Source organism: Microcaecilia unicolor, chromosome 5 (assembly GCF_901765095.1).
Source record: "Microcaecilia unicolor chromosome 5, aMicUni1.1, whole genome shotgun sequence".
NCBI classification, from domain to species: Eukaryota; Metazoa; Chordata; class Amphibia; order Gymnophiona; family Siphonopidae; genus Microcaecilia; species Microcaecilia unicolor.
The window spans coordinates 191,730,655-191,750,011 of NC_044035.1; the positions used below are offsets into that span (position 1 = coordinate 191,730,655).

General features: G+C 49.2%; 1 protein-coding gene across 2 annotated transcripts in view; it reads left to right on the forward strand.

Moving 5' to 3' along the window:
- The window catches only part of CD200 (CD200 molecule), a 376,933-nt gene that overhangs the window by 207,292 nt on the left and 150,284 nt on the right, over positions 1–19,357 (forward strand). For both annotated transcript variants that reach the window (XM_030203676.1, XM_030203677.1), the window contains exon 4: positions 4,184–4,453. In XM_030203676.1, the coding sequence (XP_030059536.1) occupies positions 4,184–4,453 (270 nt within the window). The remainder of the gene's footprint in view (positions 1–4,183; positions 4,454–19,357) is intronic.

Genomic DNA, 19,357 nt, shown 5'->3' on the forward strand with positions numbered 1-19,357 from the left:
TAATGACAAAACATGTCTTTTTTTGCATTGAAGCCATTTTTAACGCTGCCACGTCCCTCTGAAAGGGAAAGGCTTTTTTCTGCTGCGTCCCTGCAAGCTGAGAGAGCAAGGCTTTTCTGTGCCGCATCCCCACAAGCTGAAAGGGCAAGACTTTTCTCTGCTGCGTCTCCGCAAGCTGAAAGGGCAAGGCTTTTCTCTGCTGCATGTGAGTCAGGAGGAAAAGGAAAGGGCCAGAAAGCTAAAGGCAGGGCTTTTCTCTGCTGCTGTCCCTACTCTTGTTTACATCATTTCCTGCAGTAGAGTGCATGGACCACAAGGATGATTGGCTGGGAAGGTACTGTACATGGTAAGTCTACATGGTAGACTTACAAGGGGGGGGGGGGCAGATAATGGGCCACAGGTGAGGGAAATGAGACAGAGGGTGATGCGGGTGGACATGTTCCCATTCTGGCCAAAATGGTCCAGACAATTGGACATCCAGATAATTGGCGTTCGGATAATTGGCTTTCTACTGTATTTAAAACAGGGGGTGTGGATATACCTATTCGTCGAAAATGTCATCAGAGTGTTAACTCCTTTTTTCGTGCTTTTTGGAACTGTGTGAAAGTAAAGCTTTTCTGGAAGGCCATATTGCACTATATGGAGACACTGTTTGGCTACTGTATCTCGGTATCACCAGCGGGCTTGTTCCTGTATAAATATGAAGCTTTTTGTATTAATAGTTTTTATAGTCTTTTGCTCTGAAAAGCAGGGATATTGGGTAAACAAATTATTTTGGGAGTGTGGATCAATGATGAAGCCCCGTCTTTTTGGCTCTAGAAGAATCGTTTTCATGCTTTGATGCTGCTTGAACAGAGGTATGCAAGGTACTCTTTTAAATGGAAAAACTCTTTCTGGACACTTGGGATGTATATCTCCAATCTTTGTCTCCTAGATCCTGGAGTTTAGTTCTTAATACATTTTAATATTTCTCCATGCTTCCTTGTTTTGTCTTATTTACATGTCTTTCAGGGAGAGGGGGGTCACTGCGCAGCGCATGCCTTGGATTTATTGGATGAACAAAGTCTGTAAGGTTTTGTTTTAAATTATTTTTAGGGTTGGTAGGTACATTTCAGTCCTAGCCTTCAATCTAGGCAACTGAGGATATAATTTCATTTGTTGGCTGAATGTTCCAACTTTTCAGCTGTTCCCTACACTTGTTCTCTTTATAATTTGGGATTGGGGATAGGATTATGGGTTGTTATCTTGCTCAGTGACCTTTTGGAGTGGTATAAGAGTCCAGGCGCTCCAGATTCTGCTACTTCTTTGATTGTTGGGGTTGGAGAGGAAGTTTGTTTATGCTCTGTTCTATAATTGAACTCATGTGTTTTTGCTAGTAATATTGTCTTTTTCTACTGGTTCAATAAAAATTGTTTCAACATACTTGTATAGATTGGTACATGTGTAAATGCAATTTCAGGAAGTCACTATTTACATGTGTAGGTGATAGGATGCAGAGATTTCAGGAGCTGTGTTTTAGGCATAGCTTGGGTGGGCCAAACTTTTATATGTCTATTTCCCATTTTACAACAGGAATACATAAATATTTTCTACCATGTTACCCTGTCAGCTTTTGCAGCAGCTCTGAGGCATGCATAGGTCTTATAAAACTGCTCATTTCGGCCAGGGCTTTAAATGATAAATTAATTTTCCTTAATCTCCCATTTCTTAATTTTGCCATGCTAGTTAATTGGCACCACTTAAATGTATATGACCTGATATTCAAAGCATTTATCAGGATAACAGCAGGTATTATTCAGATTAATGCCTTAGCCATTGCTATCAGTGGATATTTAGGGACACTGTCCGGATGCTTCTGCCAAATATCCTTATAGACTTCCATGATAGTGTCCAGATGATGCCAGGGCAATACGTAGGTACAGCAGCAAGTTATCTGCAGAGTGTCAATATTGAGAATGCTAGCCGGATAACTATCTGATAATTTTAGGACAGTGAGAAAACTGTTCTATTATCCGGATAGTAGGTAGAATATTGCCACTATCCATATAATGCCAGTGGTCACTACACTGCTTGGAATTCAGTGCTGGTTATAATCTGGATAGCGACATTGAATGTCCATGAATTATTTAGACACCAATTGCAGGTTAAATATTGACCCATTAGCCTTTTAGAATCAGACCACTATATATGTAGGTGCCACCACTGGTACTTAGCGATTGTGAAATTGACACTTCAGATGTTGACTCAATCTGCTGTTTTTTTTCTACGTATATTTCTATCTGTACATTGAGCAAAATTGATGCTCTTGCTATACATGCTGGAAAATATATGTCTATCGTACTTATAAGTGGTTTACAAAAGACTCTACTTTTGGCAGAGTCTTTGTACAACACTGGGACGATCAGAATGTCCCAACCTGGATGCCCCATTTCCCATGTTCAAACCCTATAAAAACAATGGGACGTTTGAAGACCACAATTTTGAAGGCTATTCATAGGGATTATTTGTGCTGCCTGTTACAGGTGAAAGAAAACCAGAAAGAGTAAGATCTATTAAGAAAAGGACATATGATTAATACTTTTAAGGGTCTATCATATACAACACTGAGTATAATTCATAAACCATAGATTTATAATCAGAAGTCCAGATTTCCTTTTTGTCTGAGTGATCAGATTTTGAGTAGTACTTGAGTACAGATTTAAGTTACTGAAAACATACTCCTATCACATTAAAGGATGTCCCCTTTTTAATTTCCCATGACATTGTTTTTGCCTTTTAGAGTAAATGGAGGAACCATTTTTATGTATATGATTTTTTGACATGCGGACATGATGCTAGGATTGTTTTAATTTTTGTCCCAAATGCAGGCAATTTTGTTGAAATGTATTTCAGTTCTATTCTTCTGGCAGACCCTTGTTAGCTTGCTTAGTTTTTTTTTTTTAACTTTAGAAGTAACTGTTGCCAGGTATCTTCCCATTTTATCATGACAGATTAATCTCTCTGTTTATATCTCAAAGCTACGTCTTACTAGAGAAGGTTTAATATAGGTATCAGTATATTAAACTTTGAGTCAAACCTTGGCACTATAATTGATTCCTGTATCTGTTGACAAGTCAACTTATTCTTTGCTTTAGTTTACCCAACAGTAGATAGCAAATAATAGTAATAATAGTGTGTTTCTTTTCTCAGTTTTGTAAGTTTCAATCACTTTAGGTGCTAGGCTTATACTGTCAGATTATTATCTATCTCAGAGTTGGCCATGTGCATGCCTCTGGAAAATTTAATTGCAAAGTGGGATGGGTTGTGGGTTTGCTTGGATGAACGAGGATAAAGCCACATAATTATTGTTTTCTTATTTTGCTGCACCTTAGTTATTCGCTGTGGTTTATGCTTACTTCTTACCACATAGATTCCATCTTATTTGCTATCATTTCCTAATGAATGGCATTGGCTAACTAATAGGCACAATAGTATGGGCACAAGGTTGTGGATCAGCACCCTGATAATTGGCTTAGGTGTGTGGTTTGGCCACCACAGTTTTTGATGTATGAGTATAGGAGTAGACAACCAGTCATGGAGGAAGAATACTTTCTTTGATTACTCTTGCATACATGCATATGACATCCTGGTTATTGTTACAAGTATGCAAGTGATTGCTGACTCAGCCCTTCTTCCTAAGTATATTTTCTGAGCTGGTGCTTTAGAAATTGATGCCATCTTTTTGCTGTATGATTCAGTAGAAATAATTTGTTAATGGATAGGGGGAAGAATAGTGTTTGCCTTCCAATTTCCTCCTACTCCTTTGGGCTTCCAACCCATAAACAACCAGCATCTGTTGGGTTATAGCACCACAAGCCTTCATTCACAACTATCAATAGAATGTTTCCACCATTCCACCATTGCAGTGGGTGTCAGTGGCCAGGGGCCACTGACCATGATGCCCTCTAGGATCTGGTAAGCGTGAACCACTACCTTTTCTGACAACTGTCATCACTCTGCAATGGTTAGGCCTCTCCTCAGTTCAGTTGTGTGAAAACTGTCTCCTTAGTGTCCTCATCTCTGGACATGGGAATAAAACCTGTACCTTCTGTATGGCATGCACAGGGGTTGGACAAATCACAGTTTTATGTCATTAGTCTTTGCCTTGCCAGTCATTCTTGAACTGTTTTTTGTTCTGTCTCAGAGCAGCTTTTGGGATCTCTGCAGTATACCATATCTGATGGCCAACTGAATGCCACCTGTATTGCCACTGGCTGGCCAGCTGCCATACTTTCTTGGCCCAAAATGGAAAAGAGACCCAGTAAGAGCAGCAAGATGGAAAATGCTAATGGCACAGTGACAGTCACTAGCTGGGTGGCTGTGAATGATTCTCAAAGCTTTCTTGGTACAGAACTGGTTTGCAGAGCTCAGCAGAATCAAGAAGAATTCTTCTACAGAAAGGTGGTGGGAAAAAGTGAGTATTACCACACTATGTAATGCAGGACACCAACAGTTGATACATAGACCCTGTCATCACTGTTTGGAGTCACATAGTAGGTTCCAAACAATGTGGGAGAAATTAACTGACTTCTCAATAACCATGAACAAAAGCCTTTTAGCTTTTGAGAAAAACAGGTGCTTGATAATCAGTTAAATAACCAATGTTGATAACTAGTCAAATATCCTGAGGGCAGTTCTATAAAAGGGCACCTAAATTTAGTTACCTATAACATGCCTATTTGTAGTCTATTCTGTAAAGAAAAGTACACACATACTTTTCTTTATAGAATAGCATCATAAGAAATCATATATATGCATATATATTTAGGTGTGAGCACTTAAATGAACTGTAGAGATGGTGTAAATGACTGCTCCTAAATCACAAAAGACTGCCAATAGTTATAGTATTATATAATCTACATATATAAATGTGTGCCCCTTCAAACTACGCCCATGTAAATGCACACCTGCAAACTACACACCATCATAGCTGAAATATTGGCATTATACACCAAATTCAGATCATTTACATACATTTCTGGCATCTTCTTTATAGAATTACCCCACCTGTGCCCAGAATCCTCTGCCATCAGAGGTTAATTACTAATTTTCCCCAATGCCAATCCTTCTTGAAAATGTTAAACTGAGCCAGTGGCATAGCTAGGATTGAATGGGCTCTGGGTGGAAAAATTGAGATTCTCCCCTCCCCACACACCTTATAACACCATCGCTCCCAAGCTAGTTGAGGGGGGGTGGGGGGGAATGCACATTTCCTAAGGCTGACATATTATAATGAATACATTCAGAAAAAAATACATTTTTTCTGCCTTTGTTGTCTGAGCGTTGCTTTGGTCCTAGTGTCTCTCTTTTGCTTTTTTCTTAACTCTCTCTAGTTTCCTGTCCTTTTGACCCCAACCCCCCCCTTCTCTAGGTCCGTCATCCCACTGGCATAGCCAGACCCAGTATTTTGAATGGGCCTAGAGTTAATTTGGATGGGGCCCTTCCACGCTTCCCCCCATCTTCCCAGAGATATAAAAATAATTACAGGTTTTTCTCTTTACCCAGCATCCAACATCACTCCCCTCTGTCCTCCATGCCCTTCTGTCTCTGAACCCCATCCTTTCCTGGTGTATCTTACAGGTGTCCCCGACAGCAATTCATTTTTCCTGCTTGCGCCGGCCCCGCAGGCTCCCATCTGACGCGTCCCACCAGACAGGAAACAGGTAATGATGTCAGCGAGGGCAGGATGTGGCAGATGGAAGCGTGCGAGGACAGTGCAGCATAAAAAATGAATCACTGCAGATGCTGGGGATGCCTCTAAGGTACACCAGGGAGGGACAGGGTTCAGAGACAGGAGGGTAGAAGCTGGGACGTTGCAGAGGAAAGATGGGAGAGAGCAGTGTGTTGCCGCTGCTGAGTGGGCCTGAGCCAAGAATGGGTGGGTCTGTGCCCACCCAGGCCTACCTGTAGCTAGGCAACTGCACCATCCATCTTTCTTGTGTGTCTTTATCATCCTGTCCAATGTCCCCCTTCTGTGTCCCTGTCCCTATACTCCCTTTGGTGCCAGCATCTCTTTTGTGTCCCTGTTCCTCCTCATGTCTGGAGGAGTAGCCTAGCGGTTAGTGCAGCGGACTCTGATCCTGGGGAACTGGGTTCGATTCCCACTGCAGCTCCTTGTGACTCTGGGCAAGCCACTTAACCCTCCATTGCCCCTGGTACAAAATAAGTACCTGAATATATGTAAACCACTTTGAGTGTCATTGCAAAAACATCAGAAAGGCAGTATGTCAAGTCCCATTTCGCCTTTCCTCTCTTTTCCTTTTCTCCTGTGCCCCCTTGACCCCCCCTACCACCTACCTACCTACCTTCTCACCTTCTGTAGTCTGACATCTCTCGCTCTCTTTCTCTCTCTGCCCCTCCCTCCAATTGGGTCAGTATCTCTCCCCCAGTCCAGTCTCTGACTCTCTTTATCTTCCCTCTGCTCCCCCCCCCCCCAGCCCAGCATTTGCCCCTTCTCTTCCTAACTAACTACTAACATTTCTAAAGCGCTACTAGGGTTACGCAGCGCTGTACAATTTAAACATAGAAGGACGGTCCCTGCTCAAAGAGCTTACAATCTAAAAGACAAGAGAACAATCTAAAGACAAGTGTACAATCTAGAGGACGAGTGAACAGTTAATCTGATAGGGTGGATAGATTGGGGCATTCTATATTTCTCAAGCGGTTAGGCGTCGAAGGCAGCATTGAAGAGGTGAGTTTTAAGCAGAGATTTGAAGATGGGTAGGGAGGGGGCATGGCGTATGGGTAAAGGAAGATTGTTCCAGGCATAGGGTGAGGCATGGCAGAATGAGCGGAGCCTGGAGTTGGCAGTGGTGGAGAAGGGTACTGAGAGAAGGGCTTTGTCCTGTGAGCGGAGGTTACGGGCGGGAACATAGGGGGAGATGAGGGTGGAGAGGTAGCGAGGAGCCGCAGACTGAGTGCATTTGTAGGTAAGGAGGAGGAGCTTGAATTGTATGCGATATCTGATCGGAAACCAATGAAGTGATTTGAGGAGAGGGGTGATATGAGTATATCGGTTCTGGCGGAATATAAGACGTGCGGCAGCGTTCTGAATGGATTGAAGGGGGGATAGATGGCTGAGTGGGAGGCCGGTGAAGAGTAAGTTGCAGTAATCAAGGCGTGAGGTAATGAGAGCGTGGACGAGAGTTCTGGTGGTGTGCTCAGAGAGGAAAGGGCGAATTTTGCTGATGTTGAAGAGGAAGAAGCGACAGGTCTTGGCTGTCTGTTGGATATGCGCAGAGAAGGAGAGGGAGGAGTCGAAGATGACTCCGAGGTTGCGGGCAGATGGGACGGGGAGGATGAGGGTGTTATCAACTGAGATAGAGAGTGGAGGAAGAGGAGAAGTGGGTTTAGGAGGAAAGACAAGGAGCTCGGTCTTGTACATGTTCAGTTTAAGGTGACGGTTGGACATCCATGCCGCAATGTCGGAAGGCCGATACCTTGGCCTGGGTCTCCGCGGTGATGTCAGGTGTGGAGAGGTATAGCTGGGTGTCATCAGCATAAAGATGATACTAAAAACCATGAGACGAGATCAGCGAGCCCAGGGAAGAGGTGTAGATTGAGAAAAGAAGGGGTCCAAGGACAGATTCCTGGGGAACTCCAACAGATAGTGGGATGGGAGTGGAGGAAGATCCATGGAAGTGTACCCTGAAGGTGCGGTGGGAGAGATAAGAGGAGAACCAGGAGAGGACAGAGCCTTGGAACCCAAAAGAGGACATCGTGGCAAGAAGTAAATCATGATTGACAGTGTCAAACGCGGCGGAAAGATCGAGGAGGATGAGGATGGAGTAGTGACCTCTGGATTTGGCCAGGAGCAGGTCATTGCAGACTTTAGAGAGTGCCGTTTCTGTCGCGTGCAGAGGGCGAAAACCGGATTGAAGTAGATTGAGGATGGCATGAGAGGAGAGAAAATCAAGGCAGCGGCTGTGAACGGCGCGCTGAAGTATTTTGGAGAGGAAGGTACGGCGTGCTTGAAGGTGTCAGGGACAGTTGCAGTGGAGAGAGAGAGGTTAAGGATGCGACAGATGGAAGGGGTGACAGTATGGGAGATGGTGTTGAGTAGGTTGGTGGGGATGGGATCAGAGGAACAGGTGGTGCATTTCGAGGAGGAAAGAAGGCGGGAAGTTTCATCCTCGGTGATCTCAGGAAAGGAGGAGAAAGAGGCCTGGGTAGGTTGGTTGAGGGAGAGGGTTAAAGGGTGAAGAGGAGGTGGTGGCTTGGTCGTGAACTCTTCCTCCTCCCCTTTGCTCCAAGTCTCTCTCTCTCTTACCTCAGCCTCCCACCAGGTCCAGCATCTCTTTCCATCTATTTCTCCTCCCTATTTCCCCAAGTCTAGTCTCTGCCTCTCCTTATCTTCCCTCTGCTCCCCCCCAGCCTAGCATCTGCCCCTTCTTCCCCCTCCCCTTTGCTCCCTCTCTTTCCTCAGCCTCCCACCCCACTCCAGGTCCAGCATCTCTTGCCATCTCTTTCCTCTCCCTATTTCCCCGTCCAGTCTGCTTCTCTTTATCTTCCCTCTGCTCCCCCCCAGCCCAGCACCTGCCCCCCTCTCCCTCTCCCCTTTGCTCCAAGTCTCTCTCTATTCCCTCAGCCCCCCCCCCCCCCCGCCCCAGGTTCAGCATCTCTCTCCATCTCTTTCCCCTCCCTATTGCTCCAGGTCTCTCTTCTCTCAGCCCATCCACCCTGCCCCAGGTCCAGCGTCTCTCTCTCTCCCTCACTTCCCCTTCTCATTTGAACCAGGCTCTCTCACTTCCCATCATGCGCCTGGGTCCAGTGTCTCCCCCACTCTGGTGCAGTCTGTGTACCTCCATTCACCCTGGTTCTCCAAACACTGGCAGGTCATGGCAGAGGCAGTGCTGAAGGCTGCTCTCTGTCCATCGGGGCCTTTCCTTTGCCGCATCCTGCCCCTCTGATGTAACTTCCTGTGGGCAGGATGCAGCAGAGGAAAGGCCCTGCCAGGCAGAGAGCAGTCTTCAGCACTGCCTCTGCTGTGACCTACCAGCGTCTGGAGGACCAGGGGGCTGGGGAGAGAGGGAATGAAGGTAGGCAGATGCTGGACCAGTGAGAGTGCATGGGGGAAGAGGAGACATTTGACCAGGGCACAGGAGGAGGGGGGGGAAGGAGCTCCAATTTCAGTCAGCCCCTACCATTGGGCAGGCCTGGGCATTTTTCCGGGCTTGGTCAATAGTAGCTACGCCCCTGCACTGAGCCTGTTAATAAGACAAGTCTCATACTTTATTCTTTGTCTTCTCTATTCCTGTTCCTTCAGATGTTGCTCTGGGAAATGCTTTTGGCATTCACCAGTCATCAAATACTACAGCACTGCTAATACAACTACTGGGTCAGTGGCAGGGACTTAACAGCCAAAGGACCGATTGCTAGAATCTAGGAGCCAGAGTTTTCATCCTCTGTACCACTGGAGGTTAAGAAAACAACAAAACAAGCGGAAGATATCCAGAAGGACCAGACTGAAGCCACAGATGTTGGAAACCAAAATAATCTATTTTGGTTTCCAACATCTGTGGCTTCAGTCTGGTCCTTCTGGATATCTTCCGCTTGTTTTGTTGTTTTCTTGTGTTTTTTTGCGGGAGATTTTGGACTCTCTTTGTTGCCACTGGAGGCTAAGTCAGATTTGACTGTGCTCCAGATCCTGGGTCTAGTTCCCAGAAATCAGCAGAATAGGCCCAACATAGTTTCACATGTACAAGGGCCACTCTTGCTAACTGTATTGTGCCTATAAATTTGCTATGAATGGCATTCTAAGTTCTGGAGTCAAGATGAAACTAGTTAACTTTAGGGGTTCTGATTTTCTCTGTATCTGAAATAAGAAGGGTAAGTGTAATGCATTTGATATACCATCTATTTGTGGTACAACCAAAGTGGTTTACATAATATATACAGGTACTTTCTCTGTCTCTAGTGGGCTCACAATCTAAGAGTCTGGATCCCACAAGTTATATCTTCCTAACCCAGGAAAAGAAGAGAAATATGAAGTGTATATTTAATATTAATTGACTTGCCCTGTGCTAAAATTATCCCAATTACTTACTAAGTTATTGTTGTTATTATATATGTGTGTGACATGATAGATTTCCCAACTCGAAACTCAACTGCAAGGGATTATCTCATTCTACATTTCCCTAATTCCAAAACTATCAAATACAAATCCACTGTAAATCAAGATTTCTCTCATTTGGGGGCCCTTTTACTAAGCTGCGGTAAAAAGTGACCTGCAGCAGTATTATGCATGCACTGGGCCAGTTTTTACCTCATCTGCAAAAAAGATTTTTTTTGCAATGTGACAGGAAAAGGGCATGCGGTAAAACTGAAACCAACGTATGTCTAAAACCGGCCTGAGCCCTTAATGCCACTCACTGATCTAGTGGTAAGGGCTCATGTGCTACATGCACGGTGACCAGTTGGTGCATGCCAACTGCCAATTACTGCCGGAAACGGCGCGCATGGGAAGAAATAAATAAATATTTCACCCAGGTGTTATGGGGCATGCCAAATCTGAAATTACCGCCAGGGGGGTGCGCTGGCCTGACGGTAGTCTCATTTTGGCACATGCTGCACGCACGTAGAGCCTACCGCAGCTTAGAAAATGGGCCCCTTCTGACCTTTTGCAAATTCTTGAAAGCTTTTCTTTTCAATAAATTCCTTCACTAGATGTTGAAATCGGTTATAGCAAGATCTTTCTCCTCGCCACTACTTTTGAAGAATGTTCCTTTTACAGTTTTTATAACATGTATTATACATTAACTTGTACTGTTTATTACTTATGTAAGCCACATAGAGCTGAATAATTGTATTCAGATAATGTGGGATACAAGTATCAATCAATCAATCAATCAATCAATCAAATAAATAATTGTTTGGGTTACATTCAAAGCGATTTAACCAGCTAGAAATAGCTCCTGGCCAGTTAAATCGCATGTTCGGGGTTAGTCGCTTATTTTCAGTGGCACTTAACCGGTTAGGGCCAAGCCTTCACAGCTGTGGGGAGTACATTTTCCTACTACTACTACTTATCATTTCTATGGTGCTACTAGACGTACTGTGAGCAGGGTAGCAGAAGTGCTACATTAGACAAGTGGAGGAGGAAGCAGGAGGAGAGTTTTCCTCCCAGGGAAAGGGACCACAAGTCCCAGATTCCCACTGGAAGGAAAGTTCGCCCCCTGGTGGAAAGGAGCTCAGTAAGAAATCAATATAGGAGAGAGAACTGAAGTCCCCAGAAACCACCAGGGCAGGGTAAAACCCATGACTCACAGGAAGCAGAGGGGGAAGGGAATGATTGAGAAATGAGTTCCGATCAAAGTGATGAGAAACAGCTGCAGGAGGCAGGGGCGGAAGAAGCTATGGAGTGGGATAAGATGGAGGTAGAGCTGATGTACGTCTCTGCTCTAGCTTGAGCCTCTAAAAGAAAGGTAAAAACTTTATGGGTGAGGTTATTGCCAGACCTGTGTAAAAAGGGGGAAAAAGGGATAATAAAGTTTGGAAGGAAGTTGTGGAAAAGCTTTACTATCAAGCTATCTAAACAGACTGTAAGGAGTACTGCTAGGAGATTGGACTGCAATAAGGGAACAAAGGGACAGGCTACAGGGCAGGGGCGTAGCCACGGGTGGGCCTGGATGGGCCCAGGCTCACCCACTTTCCCTCTAGGCCCGCCCAACCAATGTCCGCCCCGCCCCGGGTGTCAGCAGGTGGGGGGGTGCTCCGCTAGCACCGCAGTCCCCACCTGCCTACCAGCTCCATCGACGGCTAGACGACCCTCTTCTGCCACCCGGCACCCAACCTTAAAAAAAAAACTGGGGAAGCGCCTTGCGTCTGCTCTGCTGTAAAGCAAGCAAATTGACTCGTCGCGTCGGCCCGTCAATCACTGTGTCCCGCCCTCGCGGAAGTAGGAAGTTACATCAGAGGGTGGGACACAGTGATTGAAGGGCCGACGCGTCGAGTCGATTTGCTTGCTTTGCAGCAGAGCACAGCAGACGTGAGGCACTTCACCGCTTTTCTTTTTTAAGGCTGGGTGCCCGTTGGCAGGAGAAGAGGGTCGTCTGACCGTCGATGGAGTTGATAGGCAGTGGGGACTTGGTCGGGGAGGGGGGCTCAGATAGGAGAAGGGGTCTGGGTGGGTTGGAGTGGGGAGAGGAGGGGCTCAGATGGCAGAAGGAGACGGGGTCTGGGTGGGGAGGAGCTCAGATGGGAGAAGGGGACTGGGTCTGGGGTCTGAGAAGGGGATAGGTGGGAGAATGGGGCCATGCCTGGGGCAGGTGGGAGAATGGGTCTGGGGCTCAAAAGGGGGGCCCTAATGCAAGGCATGTGGATGAAGGGAACTGGGGACTGAAAAGGAGGGTAGGTGGGATAAGGGGGCTAGTACTGGAACTGGGGGCTGAAAAGGGGACAGGGAGAAGTGACTGGGGCTGAAGCTCGGGACTGGTGGGGGAACAGTGCTGGGGTTGAAACTGGGGACAGGGGACTGAAAAGGGGACAGGGAGAAGTGGCTGGGGTCTGAAGCTCCGGACTGGTGGGAGAAAAGGGCTGGGGCTGAAAAGGAGGGGCAGGTGGGATAATGGGGCTGAAACTTGGGGCCGAAAAGCAGGGCTGTGCCTAGGGTCTCTGGCGCCCCCCTGCAGACTATCAGTTGGCGCGCGTGCAAAAGCGCGCGCACGCCCCACCCCCATCCCAGACTTTTAAATTTACCTCCCTCCGACATCTGTGCAGCGTCAGTGAAAGCGCTGCCTGTCTGACGTCTCTCCACCAGCCCAGCCTTCCCTTCGCTCGTTCATTCCCTCTGTGTCCCGCCTTCTTCTGACATCATTTCCTTGAGGGCGGGACACAGGGAACGAACGAGTGCAGGGAAGGCTGGGCTGGTGGAGAGACGTCAGACAGGCAGCGCTTTCACTGACGCTTCGCAGACGTCGGAGGCGGAGCGAGGTAAATTTAAAGCGCTGGGGAATCGGGGATGGAGGGGAGCGGAGGAGTAAGGTTTTTTTTAAAAAATGCAACGCGACAGCGCGGTGCCCTTGAAGGCAGGTGCCCCCCTGCAGCGCTTACCGCGCTTACCGTGTTGGCACAGCCCTGCTGAAAAGAAGGGGCAGCGAGAGGGAGGGCAGACCCTGGATGGATGGGAGAGGGAGGGCAAATGGTGGATTGAAGGGGCTGAGAGAAAGGGCAGACAGTGGATGGAAGGGATGGCAGAGAGGGCAGACACTGGATGGCAGAGAGAGAGAGAGCGAAGACAGATGCTGGATGGAAGGAAGACAGTGAAAAGAAGATGAGGAAAGCAGAAACCAGAGACAACAAACTGTAAATAAAATATATATGTTTTTGCTTTAGGATATTGTAGCTGTGTTAATAAATGTTTATAAACAGAACATGGACTAATTTTAATACATTTTCACTAACCTTTGGAGAACAAAACCCCCTTCCATATCATCAAGCTGATCAATCCATAGACTGGTGGGTTGTGTCCATCTACCAGCAGGTGGAGATAGAGAGCAAACTTTTGCCTCCCTATATGTGGTCATGTGCTGCCGGAAACTCCCCAGTATGTTCTCTATCTCAGCAGGTGGTGGTCACACACAGCAGCAGCAGCTCTGGCTAGGCCTCCAAGCCTAATTTTTAGGTTTTGTTGAGTGCCTGGGGTTGAGGGCTCTTTTGAGCAAGTGCAAACCTGGTGGTGCCAGGTCCCTCCTTTTCTCCCCCCCTCCCGCTGGCTCCGTTAAAAAAAAAAAAAAAAATTTTGAACGTCCTTAAAGGCGTTTATTTCGACGTTTATTTAAGCGTCTATTGCAGCTACTCACTGGGACACCAGGTCGTTACAACTCGGAGCGGACAGCAGGTAATTTTTACCTTTTTATAGCGGGCAGGGGGTTCCCCGATTCTTCTCCTCGTGGCATATGGCGTCGGAGGGCGAGGGCGCAAAGGGTCGCTCCCCGGGTCGCTTGAGCGCTTCTAGAGGGGATGCGGGGGTCTTCAAGCCTGATTCGCCCTTGTTGGGTGACAGTTTCGTGACTGATGAATGTCCCGGTCCTTCCTCCGGCGTGGCGGTTTTTCCCGCTCCTCGCCTCCGCCATCTTGGCCGGCCACGCGGCTCGGACGGCTTCTTCTTGGGCCGCCCTTGAGGTTGGAGACATTTATGCCATGAACGCCCTTAATTTGGGCGACGGCACAGAAGCGGCTAAAGTTAAGAGCCGTTCTTCCCGCGCGGCTCCTTCGCGGAGTTTCGCGCCGGACGCCATTTGGATGCGCAGCATGTCTCTCCCCCGCTGTTGCGAGCGCCGGTTGAGGGTGCGTCTAGGGCTGTTGCCCAGACTGCGGAAGTGCACAGTCTGGGGGGTTTCTCCCCCGAGTTTGTTTTGCTGCTGCATCAGGCCTTCCTCATGCACAACGCTGCTCCTGCTCCCTCGTCTGGTAAAGAGGTTGAGGTTCCCAGAGGTAAACGCCCTCGGGTTGATTCCCAGGCCTTGGAGGAATTTGTCTCCTCCGATGTAGATGAGGGCAGCGTGTCTGAGGTCTCCCAACGGTCCTTTGCGGATTCCTTGGTGGAGACGGATCCCCGCTCGGATGGAGCGGATGACCCCTCTGCAGCGCGGCTTTTTAGCCCAGAGGATTTGCCCAACCTGTTGTTACAGGCCATGGACACTTTGAAGATTTCCTCTCCGGAGGACGTCTCTCCCTCAGCCCCTGTTGGCTCTGCCATTATGCTGGGGACGAAGCGCCCGCCTAGAACCTTCCACGTGCATGATGCCATGCACACCTTAATTTCGGCTCAATGGGATGTCCCAGAAGCGAGCCTTAAAGTGGCTAGGGCTATGTCCCGCCTCTATCCTTTGGCTGTGAGTGAACGTGAGGCCTATCTGTGGCCTACCGTGGATTCTTTAATCACTGCGGTGACTAAGAAAACGGCGTTGCCGGTGGAAGGTGGCACGGCCCTAAAGGACGCCCAAGACAGAAGATTGGAGGCGGCCTTAAGGTCGTCCTTTGAGGCGGCTGCTTTAAGTTTGCAGGCCTCAGTTTGCGGCTCCTATGTGGCCAGGGCGTGCCTGACTATGGTGCAGCGGGCTTCCCCCTCGGATCATTCCTTGAGGGCTGATTGGCCGGCCCTGGAATCGGGCTTAGCCTATTTGGCAGACTTGCTGTATGATGTCTTGAGGGCCTCAGCGAAAGGCATGGCTCAGACAATCTCTGCGCGGCGGTGGCTTTGGCTGAAACATTGGTCTGCTGACCACGCCTCTAAATCCCGCCTGGCTAGGTTGCCTTTTAAAGGCAAGCTGCTCTTTGGGGTCGAGCTGGACAAAATCGTGACCGATCTCGGCACGTCTAAGGGCAAGAAATTACCAGAGGTCAGGGCTCGGGCTAGTACTCGTCCCGGTACCTCTAGAGGACGGTTGCAGGAAGCCCGTCGGTACCGCCTGGGCAAGTCGGGTTCCTCTGCCCCCTCTTCCTTCAAGAGGAATTTCTCCCCCAAGCAGCATTCCTTTCGCAGAGACTGCCGTCCCGGAGGTGCTCCCTCCGGTCCTCCCCCAGGGTCTCGTACCCAATGACGGGGTCTTGGTCCACGCCCCAGTGCAGATTGGAGGACGGCTGTCCTCGTTTCTGGGCGAGTGGACCACAATAACTTCAGACGCGTGGGTGCTGGAAGTCATCAGAGACGGCTACAAACTAGAGTTCTGCCGACCCTTAAAAGACGGGTTTGTACTCTCTCCCTGCAAGTCTCCGGTCAAAGCTGTGGCAGTGCAGCAGACCTTGGACAATCTGATCCGCCTGGGCGCGGTCGTTCCGGTGCCAGAAAGTCAGCTTGGCAAGGGACGTTACTCCATTTACTTTGTGGTACCAAAGAAAGGAGGTTCTGTCCGGCCTATCCTCGACCTCAAAGGGGTCAATTGGGCCTTGAAAGTGCGGCACTTTCGCATGGAGACTCTCCGCTCTGTTATAGCGGCAGTGAAGGCAGGAGAGTTCCTGGCATCCTTGGACATCAAGGAAGCGTACCTGCATATTCCCATCTGGCCTCATCAACGCTTTCTGCGTTTTGCAGTCCTGGGACGACACTTCCAGTTCAGAGCCCTCCCTTTCGGGTTGGCTACTGCTCCGCGGACCTTTTCCAAAGTAATGGTGGTCATCGCGGCCTTCCTACGAAAGGAAGGGGTACAAGTCCATCCTTATCTGGACGACTGGTTGAGCCGAGCCCCCTCTTATGCAGAGTGCGGCAAAGCTGTGGACCGGGTAGTTGCTCTTTGAGCTCCCTGGGATGGATCATCAACTTGGAGAAAAGCCAGCTGCGCCCGACTCAGTCCCTGGAGTACCTGGGAGTTCGATTCGACACCCAAGTGGGCAGAGTGTTCCTGCCAGACAATCGGATTGTCAAACTTCAGGCTCAGGTGGACCAGTTCCTAGTAGCCTCTCCCCTTCGGGCTTGGGACTATGTGCAGCTGTTGGGCTCTATGACGGCCACGATGGAAGTTGTGCCCTGGGCCAGGGCTCATATGAGACCGCTTCAACACTCTTTGCTGCAGCGCTGGACTCCGATGTCGGAGGATTATGCTGTGCGCCTTCCCTTGGACCCAGCAGTGCGCAAGGCGCTGAGCTGGTGGATGCAGACAGACAAGTTGTCTGCGGGAATGCCTCTGGTGACCCCAGAGTGGATTGTCGTCACGACGGACGCCTCGTTGTCGGGCTGGGGAGCCCACTGCTTGGGAAGGACAGCGCAGGGGCTCTGGTCTCCTGCAGAGGCAAAGTGGTCTATCAACCTCCTGGAACTCAGAGCCATTCGGTTGGCGCTTTTGGAGTTCATCCCGGTACTGGTGTTGAAGCCTGTACGGGTCCTGTCGGACAATGCCACGGCTGTGGCCTATGTCAACCGCCAGGGAGGTACCAAGAGCGCCCCTCTAGCCAAGGAGGCTATGAATCTTTGCCAGTGGGCGGAAGTGAACCTGGAGCAGCTTTCAGCGGCCCACATTGCCGGAGTCATGAATGTCAAGGCGGACTTTCTCAGTCGCCATACCTTGGAGCCCGGAGAGTGGCAGCTATCTGCTCAGGCGTTCTTGGACATCACGAAGCGCTGGGGCCAGCCGAGCCTAGATCTGATGGCGTCATCGGCCAATTGCCAAGTGCCGCGCTTTTTCAGCAGAGGACGGGACCCTCGATCCCTGGGAGTAGATGCTCTTCTCCAACAGTGGCCGACACAAGAGCTTCTCTATGTGTTCCCGCCCTGGCCCATGTTGGGCAGGGTGCTAGACCGGGTGGCAAAGCATCCCGGCAGGGTAATCCTGGTGGGTCCGGATTGGCCCAGGCGTCCCTGGTATGCGGACTTGATCAGGCTCTCAGTCGACGATCCTCTGCGGCTGTCAGTGGAGCAGGGCCTGTTACATCAGGGTCCCGTGGTGATGGAGGATCCCTCCCCCTTTGATCTTACGGCCTGGCTATTGAGCGGCAGCGTCTGAGGAAGAAGGGCTTCTCAGACAAGGTCATCGCCACTATGCTGAGAGCGAGGAAGCGCTCTACTTCTACTGCTTACGCCAGGGTTTGGCGTATCTTTGCAGCGTGGTGTGAAGCAGGCTCACTTTCTCCCTTCACTGCTCCAATTTCTTCAGTGTTGGTGTTCCTGCAAGAAGGTCTGGAGAAAGGCCTGTCGCTCAGTTCCCTTAAAGTCCAGGTAGCGGCTCTGGCTTGCTTCAGGGGCCGCCTGAAGGGTGCTTCCCTGGCTTCGCAGCCAGATGTGGTGCGCTTTCTCAAGGGAGTTAGTCACCTGCGCCCTCCTCTGCACTCAGTGGTGCCTGCGTGGAATCTCAACCTGGTACTAAGAGCATTGCAGAAGCCGCCTTTTGAACCCTTGTCAAGGGCATCTCTGAAAGACCTGACGTTGAAAGCAGTCTTTTTGGTGGCTATCACTTCAGCCAGAAGAGTTTCCGAGCTCCAGGCGCTCTCATGTCGAGAGCCTTTTCTGCAGTTCACTGAGGCAGGAGTGACTATCCGCACAGTGCCTTCCTTCCTGCCCAAGATTGTTTCTCGCTTCCATGTGAATCAGCAGCTCTGTCTCCCTTCCTTTCGTAGGGAGGACTACCCAGAGGAGTACTCTGCTCTTAAATATCTGGATGTGAGACGAGTCATCATCAGATACTTGGAAGTGACCAATGATTTCCGGAAATCGGATCATCTGTTTGTCCTGTTTGCAGGTCCTCGTAAGGGTCTGCAGGCTGCTAAGCCTACAGTGGCAAGATGGGTCAAGGAAGCCATTGCAGCGGCTTATGTGGCCGCGGGGAAGGTGCCGCCTATCCAGCTGAAGGCTCACTCCACGAGAGCTCAGGCGGCCTCGATGGCAGAGGCCGGATCCGTCTCCTTGGAAGAGATATGCAAGGCGGCAACTTGGGCTTCGGCTCATACATTCTCCAAGCATTACCGTTTGACTGTGGCTGCACGGGCGGAGGCCCGGTTTGGAGCTTCAGTGTTGAGGTCATGGATTTCAATGTCCCGCCCTGGGTGAGTACTGCTTCGGTACATCCCACCAGTCTATGGATTGATCAGCTTGATGATATGGAAGGTAAAATTATGTATAATCATACCTGATAATTTTCTTTCCATTAATCATAGCTGATCAATCCATAGCCCCTCCCAGATATCTGTACTGTTTTTATTCTGGTTGCATTTCAGGTTCAAGTTTAGTCTTCAGTTACTTCAGAAAGACTTCGTGTTCAAGTTTTTTTCACTTGGATTCTTCAAGAGTTAAGACGAGTTTGTGTTACAGTGAGCTGCTGCATTCCTCTCCCCTCCGTTTTACGGGGCTGGATTGAGACTTAAATTCTGCCGGCACTCCCTCCCGCTTCGTGCGGCTGTAGGGCAGCTTTGTACCCCTCCCGCTTCGGCGGTGTTAGGGTCAGTCAGCTCCTCCCGCGGTTGCGGTTGCAGGATAAGCCAGATCCCCCCGCATCGGCGGGTGTGGTGTCCCTCCCCCGCTCCGCGGGGATGAGCTGGACGGATTCCCCTCCCCCACTTGTGTGGGGATGAGCTGGGTTAATTCCCCTCCCCCGTTTCGGCGGTGGTGAGCTGGGCAGAGTGTCCCTTCGTGGGTGTAATTCTCTAAGTGCTGAGTCCTGCGGATGGAGCTTTGATATCGACATACTGAGGAGTTTCCGGCAGCACATGACCACATATAGGGAGGCAAAAGTTTGCTCTCTATCTCCACCTGCTGGTAGATGGACACAACCCACCAGTCTATGGATTGATCAGCTATGATTAATGGAAAGAAAATTATCAGGTATGATTATACATAATTTTACCTTCCTCAGGTCAGGATAGGATACTGTATCAGCACTATACTGTATTG